Below are 13,402 nucleotides of genomic sequence, written 5' to 3' on the forward strand. Positions count from 1 at the left end.
ATGATACCCTAGCAGTTGAAAAGTATCTGTCGAAATCTATAATTTTTTATTTTTTATTTTTTTTTTTTCGCAGCCAAGTACAATAGTAGCTTCTTCAATACCATTAAGAATAGCCACACCAGGGGTACTTTGGACTCTTATTTAAGTTTCTTGAAGTCAGAATAAAAGATTTCAACACCAAATTTTAATCAATTAGATCTCTTTTATTTGCCGTTACATTCTATATAAAACAATCAATTTTCTGTTACTCGTATAAATTAACTTAGTCTTCCTGATGATCTCTACAATCAAAATCTATCCCTTATATAATCTTTTTATCCAAATATAATGTTAAATCACTCCCAACAGTCAGAAAATATTTCTTGACTCTTATTAAACAAAAATAAGGTACTCTCTATACTAAGATCCATATCCTCTCTATTATTTCGTGCCAAAGTAGGAGCAAACACCGTAGCCAAATTCCCGAACCCCATACGGTTTACTTTCAGCTTGGAGTTGACTAAATTGAGGTGGTTACACAATAGCTTTAATGTGTGTTTATTGGCACTTGGTAGCTTATTGACTAGTGTTCGTAACTCCAGTATTCTTCTCTCTCGTGGAGAACATGACACTCGAATGAAATCATGGTAAAGATCCGACGTTATTATTGGTTCTGTTATATTATTCAAGTATCTTTTCAAAACCGAAGCCACGGAGTGGATATCCCCTGACATCAAATGGTCTAATTTCTCCGTGTCATTATTTTGGAATGCAACCTGAATTGCCACTATTTCTGAGTTGGGTCCTGCTGTTCGATATATTCCATCGCATTCAAGACCGCGATATTCCACTTCCCCTATACATCTTGTGATAATTAATGGAACTTGTCTGCCTTCGTAATCGGCTCTTGATTGGATGGTTGATGCAAAGAGATTATGGTCTGGGTTTAACTTGAAGAACCGGGTGAATAATTTGGTTCTTTTCATGTTGGAGGCTGGATTGATGCTCAAACGTTTCGCCTGGGTGAAAAGATTGGATATTGTACTTGAAGCGTTTGATATGATTGATTCTGAAGATGTAGTAATCAGGGCGTTATCGGAGGACTTTAAACCAGACTTCATGTGTTTGATGTGTGGCCAGGGCCATTTCCTCCTTGTTTTATCTTCGTCTTCTTCTTGTTCGTCTTCTTCCATGCAAGTCTCGCTAACTGAATCTAGTGGCATAAATCTGTCTCTCAGAGAGTTGTCACTTTCTGTCTCTTGGTCTAACTTCTTCGTTATACTGGTTACTGGCAGCTTAGGTGGTTTTAAAAATGGATATTTGGTATTGATATCGTGGGTACTGAGTGGTCTTGATCGAGTTTTCTTCAAATTACGAAGTATGACCTCATCATCATCAGCAGAATTCCCGAGACTGTTCAAGAAAGTAGTGGTCTCACTTCTATGGATCTCCCGCGAACTTCGATTATTTGTCTTGGAATGGTCCACCGCCACCGTTTGGTAGCTTATTGGAGTAGTAAGTTCGTTCATTCTTGGTGGCTTGGCAAAATGAAATTCTTCATAATGTGTGGGGAAAATTTGTTGTTTATAGTAGTGGTGATGGTGGTGGTGGTGGTGGCGGTGGTTCTGCTGCTGCTGCTGCTGCTGCAAGGAGTCACTCATTTGTTGGTTATCAGTAACATTGTCAACAGATTCTATGTAACTATGACGACGTGGGTCAAGGCTTGTCCTTCCTCCCCCTGCTGAATATTGGTTATTCATGATGGGACCTTTCTCAAGTATATGAAATGAGAATATGTGTCGAGAATTAATTATTGATCAATGCAAAAATTGGCAGCCGTTTTCTATTTTACTTTTTTGGGGAAATTGTTTCACCAGTTAAAGCTAAAAAGACGCGGGGCAAAGTTTAAACTTTTTTTATTTACATAGACGAAGAAAAAAGAAATAATCCGAAACAAATCATAGCCAAGTTTTGTTGTAAGCAAAGGTCCATGACTGAACAGACACCCAATCAATCAATTCTCTCACCAGCAAACTACTATTTTTTGCTCAAGACAGAAAATATCCAACCGTTGTTGGAAACCGTTGATCAGTTACAACACGAAATCAACGAGAATCATGCCACGATCAAACGGTTGTCCCAGATCATAGACTATAAGTTGAATGGGTTTCCGGAATTGAAACTCGATGAAGATGTTATACGATTGGCTGACAGTTATTCAGGTAATAGTAATGACAATGGTCATGTAAGTGTCGATGAAGCAACTGCTGGTCGTCAACGAGAATTATACTCCATGAACGAAGATCAGGAAAACGAGGAAGAGGAGGAGGAGGAGGAAGAAGAAGATAATGAAAAAGACACAGAACCCGAATCCATTGATCCACTTCGATATTTGCTAGAGCAAAAGTACCAACTTCCTCCGCCTATACCTGAAAGTTCTGCAACTGACCCTACAAAACTCAGGATGCAACAACTACTAGCAGACATATCCCACTTGTCGAAACTTCAACGAGGAAAAGTGTACAGAAACTCACAGCTTCTTGAAATAATTCAAGAATATGAAGAATTCATAATGACAAATCTACTCCCACAACTTCGTGAACAACTTCATGGGTTAGTTTATGACCAAGAAATCTCAAATATTAAACATATGGTGGATAAGAAACACGAGTGCGTCGAAAAGATATATAAAAAGTATTTGAATAATGTGCAAGGTTTATGCAAAATTATAGACTTGAATAAAGCGGTGATCAAGTTTATGGATGTTGAGGATGGGTTTAATGATAAGTTGAGCCATCAATTGGCCAGTTTAGAGGCATTGAAACTGAATTTGATAGGGAAACTGGATACATGAGCCGGTCTCAGTATAATCATTATAGAATAGAAATGTTTACTTCGTCACGCGTAGGATCATATCCCAACACATACGCATCTCAAACATTAACATTAAGCGCATCTCTAAATTTTATTTATGTCCTGCATATAGAAACACGCCCTCAACCCGACCCCTCCTCGTCCCTCCTCTCTCTCGTTGTTTTTCAAAGTTCCCGCCTTTCTTGAAAATTCCAGTTTGTGTTTTTAATTCCTTATCACAGCAACCTTTAATCAGAGACCATACCATAAGCATCTAATCATTCACTCAATCGTAGAAGACGTCATCATATTTTCTTTTACACGTTCATTAGAGTCATCATATAGAATAACAGAAATATGTCACGTAGATCAGGAAGGAAAACATACACAGCAGAACAACCTTCCACAGCTGCCCCTGCTCAAACATTCCCGGAAGAAGAGGAGCTCGAGGATCTCGAAGAAGATTCTCTTGAAGAAGGAGATGAAGTTACCAGATGTGTATGTGGAAACGACGAACTCCAAACCGATACTATCAACAAAGAACTCGAAGACTTACTTGCAAAAGAGTACAAGATTAAAATCGACCACGGATTATTCATCCAATGTGACAAATGTGGTGTATGGCAGCATGGGTATTGTGTTGGATTATTTGACAATAATGACGTTCCTGAGAAGTATTGGTGTGAATTGTGTAAACCTGAGGTTCATATTTTCATTGATAAACGTACGTTATATAAACCAGTAAATGATAGACGGAGGAAAGTGGAACAAATCTCAATGATCAAGAAGAAGAATTCTGGATCCAGTCTGGGGTCTTCCAGAAATTCTCCTCCTACTGGTGGTAAGAGAAAAAGACATCATCACGAGGAAGATGAATACGATTATGAAGTGGCTTTACAAAAGGCATTAAGAGAAAGTGCAAAAGAGTCAGGAGTTCCTGTGGATGAAGCCAACCAAGAGGTTAAACAAAGTGAATCTGAACAACGACATAATTCACCCAGAAGGCGTGGGCGTGGGAACACTACTCCACCCTCCCCCCCACACCTTAAACAAGAAGAAGAAGAGGAGGAAGAGGAAGAGGAAGATCATATTGAAGAAGAAACCGATTCCAAACGTCCCAAGATTGAGGTTGAAGGTGTCACTGATTCAGAACTTAATGACCATGATACTTCGAATGTTGATGAAGAAAATGACGTATCAAACAGTGATGCTGGTTCAAAACGAGCAGCCAGGTCAAGAGGTGGAAGGGCTGCCAAATCGAAAAAGAAAAAGAAGAAGGATGCAACAAGTTTGTCCTCTTCTTCTTCAACCTCAAATGCCAACTCGGGAAATACCAACACCGGCGTGACTAAAGAAGAACTAATCAATCAACCTTCAAAACCTCGATTTGTTTCAAGTAAATCGTCAATCTACGAATTGAGAAAACGTACCGGAGCAATTCTTGAATGGTTAGGACGCTCACAAATCGAATTGGAAGATGAAAAAGTCCGCAAATTGGAATTGTTTAATTTTACACCCAACTCTGATGATTTACAAGTCAAACAAGATGTGGAAAATGTTCAAACTAAATTCAATGAAAATTTGGAATTAATGGAAAAATTAACTGAACAAATTCTAATATGGGAACAACGATTTGGTAAGTATGCTCCATAGCATATGTGTGTATGTGTATTTTTCTAACTATGTATAACTATAATATTTCCCTTAATTGTGATTGTCTATCTATTCTTTCACTAGCAACTGCTGGCAGTTCTTCATTAACCATATCATAAAGGTTGTTCAACCATATATCACTATTTAATACTTTATCACCACCGATAATCAAATTTATCTTTGAGCTAGTGGTGCTACTTTCACATAATTCATATATTAACCTTGATTCTTCATAAGTGACACCACCTTTAATGTAGATAATTATATCTTGTACTTGGGCAGATGAAGTCGCTACGGAATTTCCATACTGTTGTTTCACCTTATCGGGAACCAATGTGGATAATCCCTGTATTGAAGCAGGAATAGAGTCCAGAACTGGATTAATTAATCCGGAAAGAAGTTCATTCAATCTGGGAGTGTATTGCAAGTAAACATTATCATTATGCTGAGCCGAATTATCTCTATTGAATAAGGTTTTAAAATTGATTTTCTTATTGAAAATGTTGGTTAGTTGGTTATCTGAGGAACTAGTTGCTGCTGACGTTATATTGGAATTAAACAAAGTCTTGAATCTTTTTAATAATTCATTTTGGGAATATGTAGGTGTTGGGTTGGTCAAACTAGGATCATTTAGTTTCGTTATAAAGTCTGATAATTCCAGAGGATTATGAAATCTGATTGAATAAAGGAGGACTAATTTGATCTTATTGATTGTAGTTGTGCTATGTGGGTTATCAAGTACTTCCAATAATCTTGTTTTGACAGCTTGATGATTTTCTAATCCACAAATTATAACTTGTTGTAATTCTCCAATTTCCCAGAGATTCTGAGCCAGGATTTGTTTATCAATTTCAGATAATAAATTCAAATGCTTCAAGATATTCGAGGAGAGTTTCTTGAATTCAGGGAATTTAGTCAACATTTTCTTTAAATCAGAGAGATTGGTGTTTTGTAAATTATCCAAACTGGTAGATTTAGTTTGTGTTTTATATTCTTCGACATATTTTTGGAACTTTTCAGTGAGGTCTCCGTAGTTCAAGTACATAGCCTCTTTGAAGAACTTGTCAAATTGAGAATCAAGTATAACTGTTTCACCCGATACATCAACAATATTCTTATTGATATGGATAAACTCATGAATCATAGATTGGTAAGTCCAAGGGGCAATCAAGGGAGTTATAGGATCATTCTTTCTATCGAGCAATAACAAGATCGGAGCCACATCTGAATTCTTATTCAAGTCATCAAACAAGTTGTTATTGGAGTTTGTGTTTATATTATACAAGATTTCCGAAGATAATCGTTTCAAATCGAGAGAATTTGATTCATATTTAATCACAGGAGTCTTTTTCAATGAAAGCAACAAACTAACGAGTTTATTGCTTTCTTCAATTGCCGGGTTGACTTGTTTCACCAGGTCAGACAAATCAATACTGAACAAATTCTCATTGACGATCAAATAATCCTGGAAGATCTCTACCACTTTCTCAATGACTTCAAACTCATCAGCTTCGGCAATCAGCTCCAACTGATTCTTTGAAACGGTATTATTTAAAAACAACTGATAGTTTTGAAAATGGGGCGAATGCAATTCCCGCACCAAATGGTTGATGGATTGGGCGCATGGATGAATGTAGACAATACAATTCAAATGTCTCATTGTAGACAATTGCTCTTGATCCTCAATCAATTCAACAAGGATCACATCATTGGATAACAACTGGGACTGAGTAAAACATATGGAGATTATGGGGGTGGTGTATTTATCCACAAGGAGAACTTTTGGTGAGGAAGCCGTAGCGGTTGATTTATCTTTGGGTGAAAAGAGCTTATTAAAGTAGAACTCCTTGACTTTGGATAAATTTAGTGTCATATTGGCACGGGAATTGAATTGGCTGTAAGTTTGCTGAACGTGTTGTCTGAAATTGACTAGTGTGCGTAATCTGTTTGATTACGAAAAAGAAAAAAAAAACAGATAGTGCTACCATGTTACCAACACAATCAATAATACAAAGTTTCTACCACATAGAGGAATACTGATAAAAAAAAATATAAGACGTTCTATTATAGGATTAAGTCTATTACTCTATAAATGAGATTGGTCATAATAAAACCTTGATATAGGAACCACCGGTTGCGCTTGACCTCCTTTTTCACGACCAATTCTAAATGATTCAGTAGTAGTATATAATTTACCAGTTGGATAATTTGCAGGAACTGGTTGGTCCACTAAAGTTGTAACTGCTGAAGCGATCGATTCAACTGTTAATCCAGTTACATCATTGGATTCATGAGATTTGATTTCTTGTAATAGGTTATTGGCCAATTCAGTGAGGTTGTCTTGATTCTTATTTTCTTTAACCAAAGTTTCAATCTTGTCATGGTCAACTTCCACTCCAATACTGAAAACATAATTTGTAATTGCACTTTCAATTCGTTTGGTCTTGGTGAATTCACTAACCAGCTGAGATTTCAAATGAACAATAATCTTACCAGTTTCACCGTTCTTGTTGAATATGTAATCATTAAAGAATTTTGTAAACTCTTGTTTGGAAATATCTTCCAAAATGGCAACATGTTTAGTTCTTGATTCAAAATCATAATATCCATCAGCAATATTGTTCCAAAGTCTATCAGTTTCTTCATTCAAGTGCTTCAACTTGGTAAGTTTCAAATCCTTTAGCGCTTGTTTAAATTTGTCAAAATCTTCATTAGTTAATTTTTCATTAACATATTTCCCGAAATGAGTCAAAAATTCATCAATTCTATATTCAAGATAATCACTACTTCTTTCTGATTGAACCAAGATTCTAAATCCCAAAGAAGTACGACCGAGCCTAACTCCAGAAAACACAACATATCCCAATTGTTCCTTGGTTCTTAATTGATTGAAACAAGGTTCCTTGATGATAACTGATAATAAATCAGTTAAAACTCGGAGCTTAGAATTGGTTGAGGATGGACTTATTTGAATATAATATTCGATACAAGAGTTGATGTTTTTAGCATCTTGTAAATCCAATTCATACCTAACAACTTCATTAGGTTCAACAATAAAGTTTTCTAATCTGTATGTCTTTTGAATTTGAGCCAAATCATTGGAAATTGGTGCGATATGCTTAGTAGCATCGAGAATGGTCTGTTTGATATCATTCACTTTAGCAATATCAAAATTACCATGGACTAAACTTTCAATGAATAATCCCGATTCCCAAACGTTCTTGGTGCAAAATTCTACCAATTCTTCAAACTTCATACTATCCAATACTGCTAATTTTTCTGCACATGAATAAGTTTTTTCATTGACTAATTGTAAGAAATATGTTCCAATTTGTCCATATGGTACTCCATACCCGAAATTCTTGAACTCCTTTTCCAATTTAAACTTGATAATTTCGAACTTGTCCTTGGTTGGTTTGAAGTTGACAAATTTATCAAGCACTTGCTGCAACAAAATTGGTAGTTTATGGTTGTATCCTGAAATCTTAAAACTGAATCCATCTCTCCAACAATAAATTCTAACCTTTAATCCAACCAATGATGCATAGTAGGTAATTTGATTCAATTCTTCAGTTAACAATTCGGAAAATAATGACGAGAAAGTGCTTGATTTAACATCAGTGTTTGAATTTGGCAAATGGAATGCAAGTTCAATTGTACCCTTAGGCACTTCAAATTGATCGTCTTGCTTATACCATAAATCGATTCTCTCGTTATTTTCAAGTAAATAGGGACATACTTGAGGAGTAGCTGATTTCCTTTTAGATATTTCAAAATCAGTTGGAATGAAATCATTCGGAGTAGGATAGTGGAATACTGGATTTACCCTGGAAGACTTAATCTTGGTTAAAAGGTCCTGGGGAATTGATTCGTATTCGTATTTTGTGCCATACCATTTTTCACTCTTAGTCAATCCTTGCAATAATTGTGACACCAAAAAGACTCTAAAATTATCAGCATTTAAATATTGTCCATACTTTTTAATCAATTCAGGATCAAATTTCCGATAAACGCTCGAACTCAACAAGTGGTTTGGTGGGATAAATTCATCAAATTGATACAAGTGGTTACTTAACTTGGAAACCGTACTTGAAGGATCCATCTTTTGTCTGAATTTAAAGTTTACTTCACTCATTTCTTGTAACTCTTTCCATATCCATTCCTTGGGTTCATCATTGACCACCATATGTAAATAATCAAATGTCAACTTGACAATTTCTTGCCAATTGGCAAATCCTAATGGAGTCAAGGTAAATTCAATTATAAAGAATGAGTTTCCTTGAGATACTTTCAGGTTTCCCAGTGCCAATTCTGTAGCCCAACCTTTAGATTTTAAGTAGTAAAGGATCGACCCTTCAGATTCATGACCAATTAAATGGGAAAAATACCCCATTGGCTTGGTATCCCATTTATCTTCAAAATCATCGGGGATCATAAACTCAAGTTCTAATTGATGATTATCCATGATTGGATTAGCCTTGATTAACTTGCCCAAGTGTTCTTGTTTTAAAATAACTTCACCATTGTAATTTGGTCGAGGTAAGCTTTTATTAGGTATAGCACTGAATTTTTCAATTGCCCATGAAGTTAAAGTATCAAGGTCTTCTTTACCAAGAATAACCAAACTCATTAAATTTGAACTGTAGTGATTCTTGTGGAAATCCATCAACACTTCACGCACATCAACGCCTCGTGAAACTGGCTCTTCATGTAAAGTCTGGTAATTACCCGTGGAGAACCCATTATATGGATGTTCACCGTTTGTGTTCAACTTATCTAACTGATATAATCTCCAATCATCATTCTGCAAGTTTTTTTTATTTTCCGAATCAACAGCATTGATTTCTCGATCCTTACAACTGGAACTAAACAAGGGAGCTATGAAAAATTGAGCAAATCTATCTAATGCTCCTTCTAAATGGTTGGACCCAACTTGGAAATAGTAATTAGTATGTTCACTACTAGTGTAAGCGTTTGAATTACCGGAATGTTTAGACAAGTAGCTGGAATATTCATTTTCAAGAGGGTATTTTTCCGTTCCCATAAATAATAAATGCTCGCAAAAATGTGCCAATCCAGGAATGCCAAATTTTGAATCAGTAAATGAACCAACATTAACATCTAATGATGCAGCTGATTTATCTGCCTGGGGATCATTTATCACAAGCACTCTAAGATCATTGGAATCTAACTTGAAAAGACGGTAGGAACGATCATCAGTGATCGGCTTGGCAATGGTGGTATCGTCGGATAACACCTTGTAAGAGTGTGGTTGCATATTGACAGTAGAATTGAGCACTGTCAGATTGTGGAGGTTTTTAACTTGGTGATAATTTTGAGGAGAAATTGTCGTGGAAAAAACTAGTGGCGAATTTTGGTGATAAACAAAAAATCGGTTGACAACAAAGAAATTCCGTAGTAAATGTCGAGCAAGTGTATGCAGTTGGGATAAGGAATGTGGGTAACTAATTACACTTGTTAACATCAATAAAAGAAAAACAAATGTACTTAACATGGAATGTAGCACATACAAACGATAACGTGAAATTTGTGGCCAACATTTGTCCTCCTCTCCCCGCCAACCCGCCCCCAACTCGCGCTAAATTTTGCCGAGAGTCGTCTCGTATAAATGTGAAATATTTCCCTAATAGTGAGAGAGAGAGAAAAAAAAAAAGTAAACATGGCAACTTTGCAAGAACTATGGTAAGAATTGGAGAATATTTGGCTGAAAGCTTTAACAAAATAAACATTCTGATTACAACTTTGAGCCGAATCTTCTAAATCGTTGAGAAGTTTTCAAGAATAGCTTCTAATGATTTAGTGAAGCTTGCTACAAACATAGTGTCGCGTGGTTGTAAAAAATAACTGTTATCTCAATTCATTAACTTATTTAAACAATCTAAATAACTACTAATTAAATATTCCACACTGTCAAGTTTAGTAAATGCACTAACCAACACTGGATCAGGCGATGAAACTTCAACTTTCTTACTAACCATAACCACCATGGAATTGTAAGTAATACATTTGGTGATATAATCAATTGGATCGTGCTTGGGACCTAATTGTAAACGACTCATAACCTTACCTAGATTGAAACCACTGGTATTTTCTGTGTGTTCAGTAGTAGAAGCCGCTGCTGTCATTTCATGTAACCTTTTTTCAATATCAGCTACATTTAATGGTGGACTAGGTGGAATATGCGTGGAAGTTTCCACAGGTGGATCAGGCTTTGGTGGCACTTGTTGCGATGAAAATGATCCAGCATAGGTTTGTATTGAAGGTGTTCTTGAAATGATTGAGCTTTGTGAATTTGGTAATTTCATTTCGTCTCTGATCTTATCAATGTATGATCTCCCGGTAGATTTCTCAATTTCTCCCCATGGCTTCTCTTTAACTCGATGAAGAGACTTTAAATCTATACACATTTCAGCTTGACTGATATAGAAATCAATGGCAATAGAAGGAACTAATTCTGGTTCAAATGTATCTGGTGGTGTTATATTCAAGGGAAACACCAAATTTGGATCAATGGGAATTTGTAGGCTGGTTTTAGAAATTTGAATCTTTTCAAGGAGGTTTATAAATAGTCTTACTAACCTTTCGTCATCCTCGTGTATTTCACTTTTAAACAAGTCTAATAGTTGGTTTATAATATCAATAGAGTCTTCAATTGATTCCTTTGCAGTTATAATTTGTGGCAATAAAATGGGTTTAACTAGGTTTAGCTTGTGGATATACTTGTTTAAATGAGGCTCATGAATACTGACCTGGAATTGGGAGATATTCTCACCATCTCGTACGACAATTCCCTTTAATACTTCCGATTTACCCAGAGACACGGGTAATTTTATTGCTGGTCCCCTTTCAATTCGGTTCTTGGGATCTGGCTGTTGTGGAGAATTGTACATTAATAAGTTACGACATATTTCTAATGTTTCGATAATTTGAGGAAACTCAGGACTAATTATTTGAGCAATTAACCAATGTAGTTCCTTGTCATCTTGGCTCTGCTGAATTGTAGTGATGTATGAAGAAAGTGGATCAGGAACAGCTATGGTTGTCATTTGAATAGCACTAACTAGCGAAGTAACTCGAATGGTTTCATAATAAGATTTAAGATAATGACGTTATGTAACATGTAAAAACATCAATGCATGTTACAAAACAGTAACCAGTAATTCAAGTTAATCTGCAAAAATCCAAATTCCACTCCTGCACACTAACCAATGAGAGCAAGCTTCACAAAAAAAAAAAGCGACAGCGACAAAAATTTTCCCTAAAATATAAACACCCACACATAACAACTTTTCCAAAAACTAAACTATCAACTGTGCAGGACAACCTTATATCCACTCCCACAATATTACAAGAACAAAACTAAACTTTAAATCATGGTTACGTCTAACGAAAGATCAACAGTGGGCGCTAATGGTCACTTGCTGCATGAAGATGCAATCAAGGGTGAGTTTGATGTTCAGCCAGTTCAAGACGCAGTTGGTTATGCTACTAGTTTAACTGGGGATGATCAGCAATATCATGGGCACCAACCACAACAACAGCAGCAACAACAGCAGCAGCAACAGCAACAGCAACAGCAACAACTTCAACATCACCATCACACAAATGCATATGCTGCTAGTGCAGCTGCCGCTGCTGCAGAGTTGCAACATCGTGCTGAACTTCAAAGAAGACAACAGCAATTGCAACAACAAGAGTTACATCACCAACAACAACAATTACAACAATATCACCAACAACAACAGCGTGAGCAACAACAGCAAGTGGCTCAACAACAAGCTGTACAACAACAACAGCAACAACAGCTTCACCAACAACAGTTGCAACACCAACAATTACAACAACAACAACAACAGCAGCAGCAGCAGCAAATACAAGTTCAAAGTTCACGTCAAACACGCCACCATCAACAACAACCACTGCAACATATCCAACAACAACCTTCTGACGATATCCATGTTGGTGACCTTCGTTCTCAATACGAAGATAACGCTGTCATTAACACCTTTTCAAGCAAACAAGAGCTTGTCAAGTATGTGAAATATGTATTAGGTCCCGAAGAAAATTGTAAAATTGTCATTAACTCCTCCAAACCAAAAGCAGTATACTTTCAATGCGAAAGATCAGGTACTTTTAGAACCACTGTCAAGGACATCTCCAAAAGACAAAGAGTTGCTTATACAAAGAGAAACAAGTGTGGTTATAGACTTGTTGCTAACTTGTACCCTCCAGAAAAGGACAAGAAAAAGAAAGCTGGCGATGATGGACTTGATGGTGAAACCAACGAAATGTGGATCTTAAGAATGATTAACCCTCAACATAACCACTTACCGGATCCAATCAATAACAAACAAAAGAAAAAACTGAAGTTCTCAAAAACTTTGGTGGAAAAACCATTGCATAAACATAATGTGCCAGCTCAATCTGCCACGGGTGTTGCTGCTCCTGGTGGTGGTCCTGGCGTTGGTGCCGGCGCTACCAACTTCAATGAACTTATTGGACAACCAGTTCATAATGCTGGACTTCAACATATCCCAACCGCAGCATCTATACCACAACACCATCTTGATCCCCATCATCATCATCATCATCAACATGGTGGTCCTTCAGTGCAAGACGCTGCTGTGTTGGCGGCATTTGAAGCATCTCAAGCCACCCATTCTTCATCCAATGTGGCTGCAGCTGCTGTAGCTGCAGCATTACATTCTCATAATGTTGTTGATTCCAATATTGATCCAAATGTTGATCCAAACGTCCAAGCTCATGACCATTCCCATGGTCATAGAGGTATGCACGTGAACAGATAAACCTTGTTGTGCTGGCTTATATATATATAAACCTTTGTATTTCTATGTATGTGTTAAACTTTGTATTTTTTTTGGCTTTTTATATAAAC

At 36.6% G+C, this 13,402-nt stretch overlaps 7 protein-coding genes across 7 annotated transcripts; 3 read left to right on the forward strand and 4 right to left on the reverse strand. All coding sequences in view use genetic code 12, as the record gives it.

Annotated features, from left to right (window-relative positions):
* Nucleotides 1-190: 190 nt before the first annotated feature.
* SPAPADRAFT_68678 (Rho GTPase-activating protein) lies at nucleotides 191-1,739 on the reverse strand (the record flags this gene model as incomplete). Its single annotated transcript, XM_007377513.1, has 1 exon — nucleotides 191-1,739. One exon carries the CDS (start codon nucleotides 1,737-1,739, stop codon nucleotides 336-338), a length of 1,404 nt encoding a protein of 467 aa, XP_007377575.1.
* A 175-nt stretch (nucleotides 1,740-1,914) lies between these two features.
* On the forward strand, nucleotides 1,915-2,927 carry SPAPADRAFT_68679 (uncharacterized protein; the record flags this gene model as incomplete). Its single annotated transcript, XM_007377514.1, has 1 exon — nucleotides 1,915-2,927. The coding sequence occupies one exon, from the start codon at nucleotides 1,970-1,972 to the stop codon at nucleotides 2,831-2,833; it is 864 nt and encodes a 287-aa protein (XP_007377576.1).
* Nucleotides 2,928-3,189: 262 nt separating this feature from the next.
* SPAPADRAFT_143279 (uncharacterized protein) lies at nucleotides 3,190-4,485 on the forward strand (the record flags this gene model as incomplete). The annotated part of the gene is made up of 2 exons (XM_007377515.1): nucleotides 3,190-3,802; nucleotides 3,983-4,485. 2 exons carry the CDS (start codon nucleotides 3,190-3,192, stop codon nucleotides 4,483-4,485), a joined length of 1,116 nt encoding a protein of 371 aa, XP_007377577.1.
* Nucleotides 4,486-4,522: 37 nt separating this feature from the next.
* SPAPADRAFT_143323 (uncharacterized protein) lies at nucleotides 4,523-6,358 on the reverse strand (the record flags this gene model as incomplete). Its single annotated transcript, XM_007377516.1, has 1 exon — nucleotides 4,523-6,358. The coding sequence occupies one exon, from the start codon at nucleotides 6,356-6,358 to the stop codon at nucleotides 4,523-4,525; it is 1,836 nt and encodes a 611-aa protein (XP_007377578.1).
* Nucleotides 6,359-6,571: 213 nt separating this feature from the next.
* On the reverse strand, nucleotides 6,572-9,763 carry STE23 (metalloendopeptidase; the record flags this gene model as incomplete). The annotated part of the gene is made up of 1 exon (XM_007377517.1): nucleotides 6,572-9,763. One exon carries the CDS (start codon nucleotides 9,761-9,763, stop codon nucleotides 6,572-6,574), a length of 3,192 nt encoding a protein of 1,063 aa, XP_007377579.1.
* A 398-nt stretch (nucleotides 9,764-10,161) lies between these two features.
* RAV2 (Rav2p) lies at nucleotides 10,162-11,731 on the reverse strand (the record flags this gene model as incomplete). Its single annotated transcript, XM_007377518.1, has 1 exon — nucleotides 10,162-11,731. One exon carries the CDS (start codon nucleotides 11,550-11,552, stop codon nucleotides 10,359-10,361), a length of 1,194 nt encoding a protein of 397 aa, XP_007377580.1.
* An 87-nt stretch (nucleotides 11,732-11,818) lies between these two features.
* On the forward strand, nucleotides 11,819-13,398 carry RBF1 (Rbf1p; the record flags this gene model as incomplete). The annotated part of the gene is made up of 1 exon (XM_007377519.1): nucleotides 11,819-13,398. The coding sequence occupies one exon, from the start codon at nucleotides 11,880-11,882 to the stop codon at nucleotides 13,311-13,313; it is 1,434 nt and encodes a 477-aa protein (XP_007377581.1).
* Between the last annotated feature and the right edge of the window lie 4 nt (nucleotides 13,399-13,402).

This window comes from Spathaspora passalidarum (genome assembly GCF_000223485.1).
Source record: "Spathaspora passalidarum NRRL Y-27907 unplaced genomic scaffold SPAPAscaffold_7, whole genome shotgun sequence".
NCBI lineage: Eukaryota > Fungi > Ascomycota > Pichiomycetes > Serinales > Debaryomycetaceae > Spathaspora > Spathaspora passalidarum.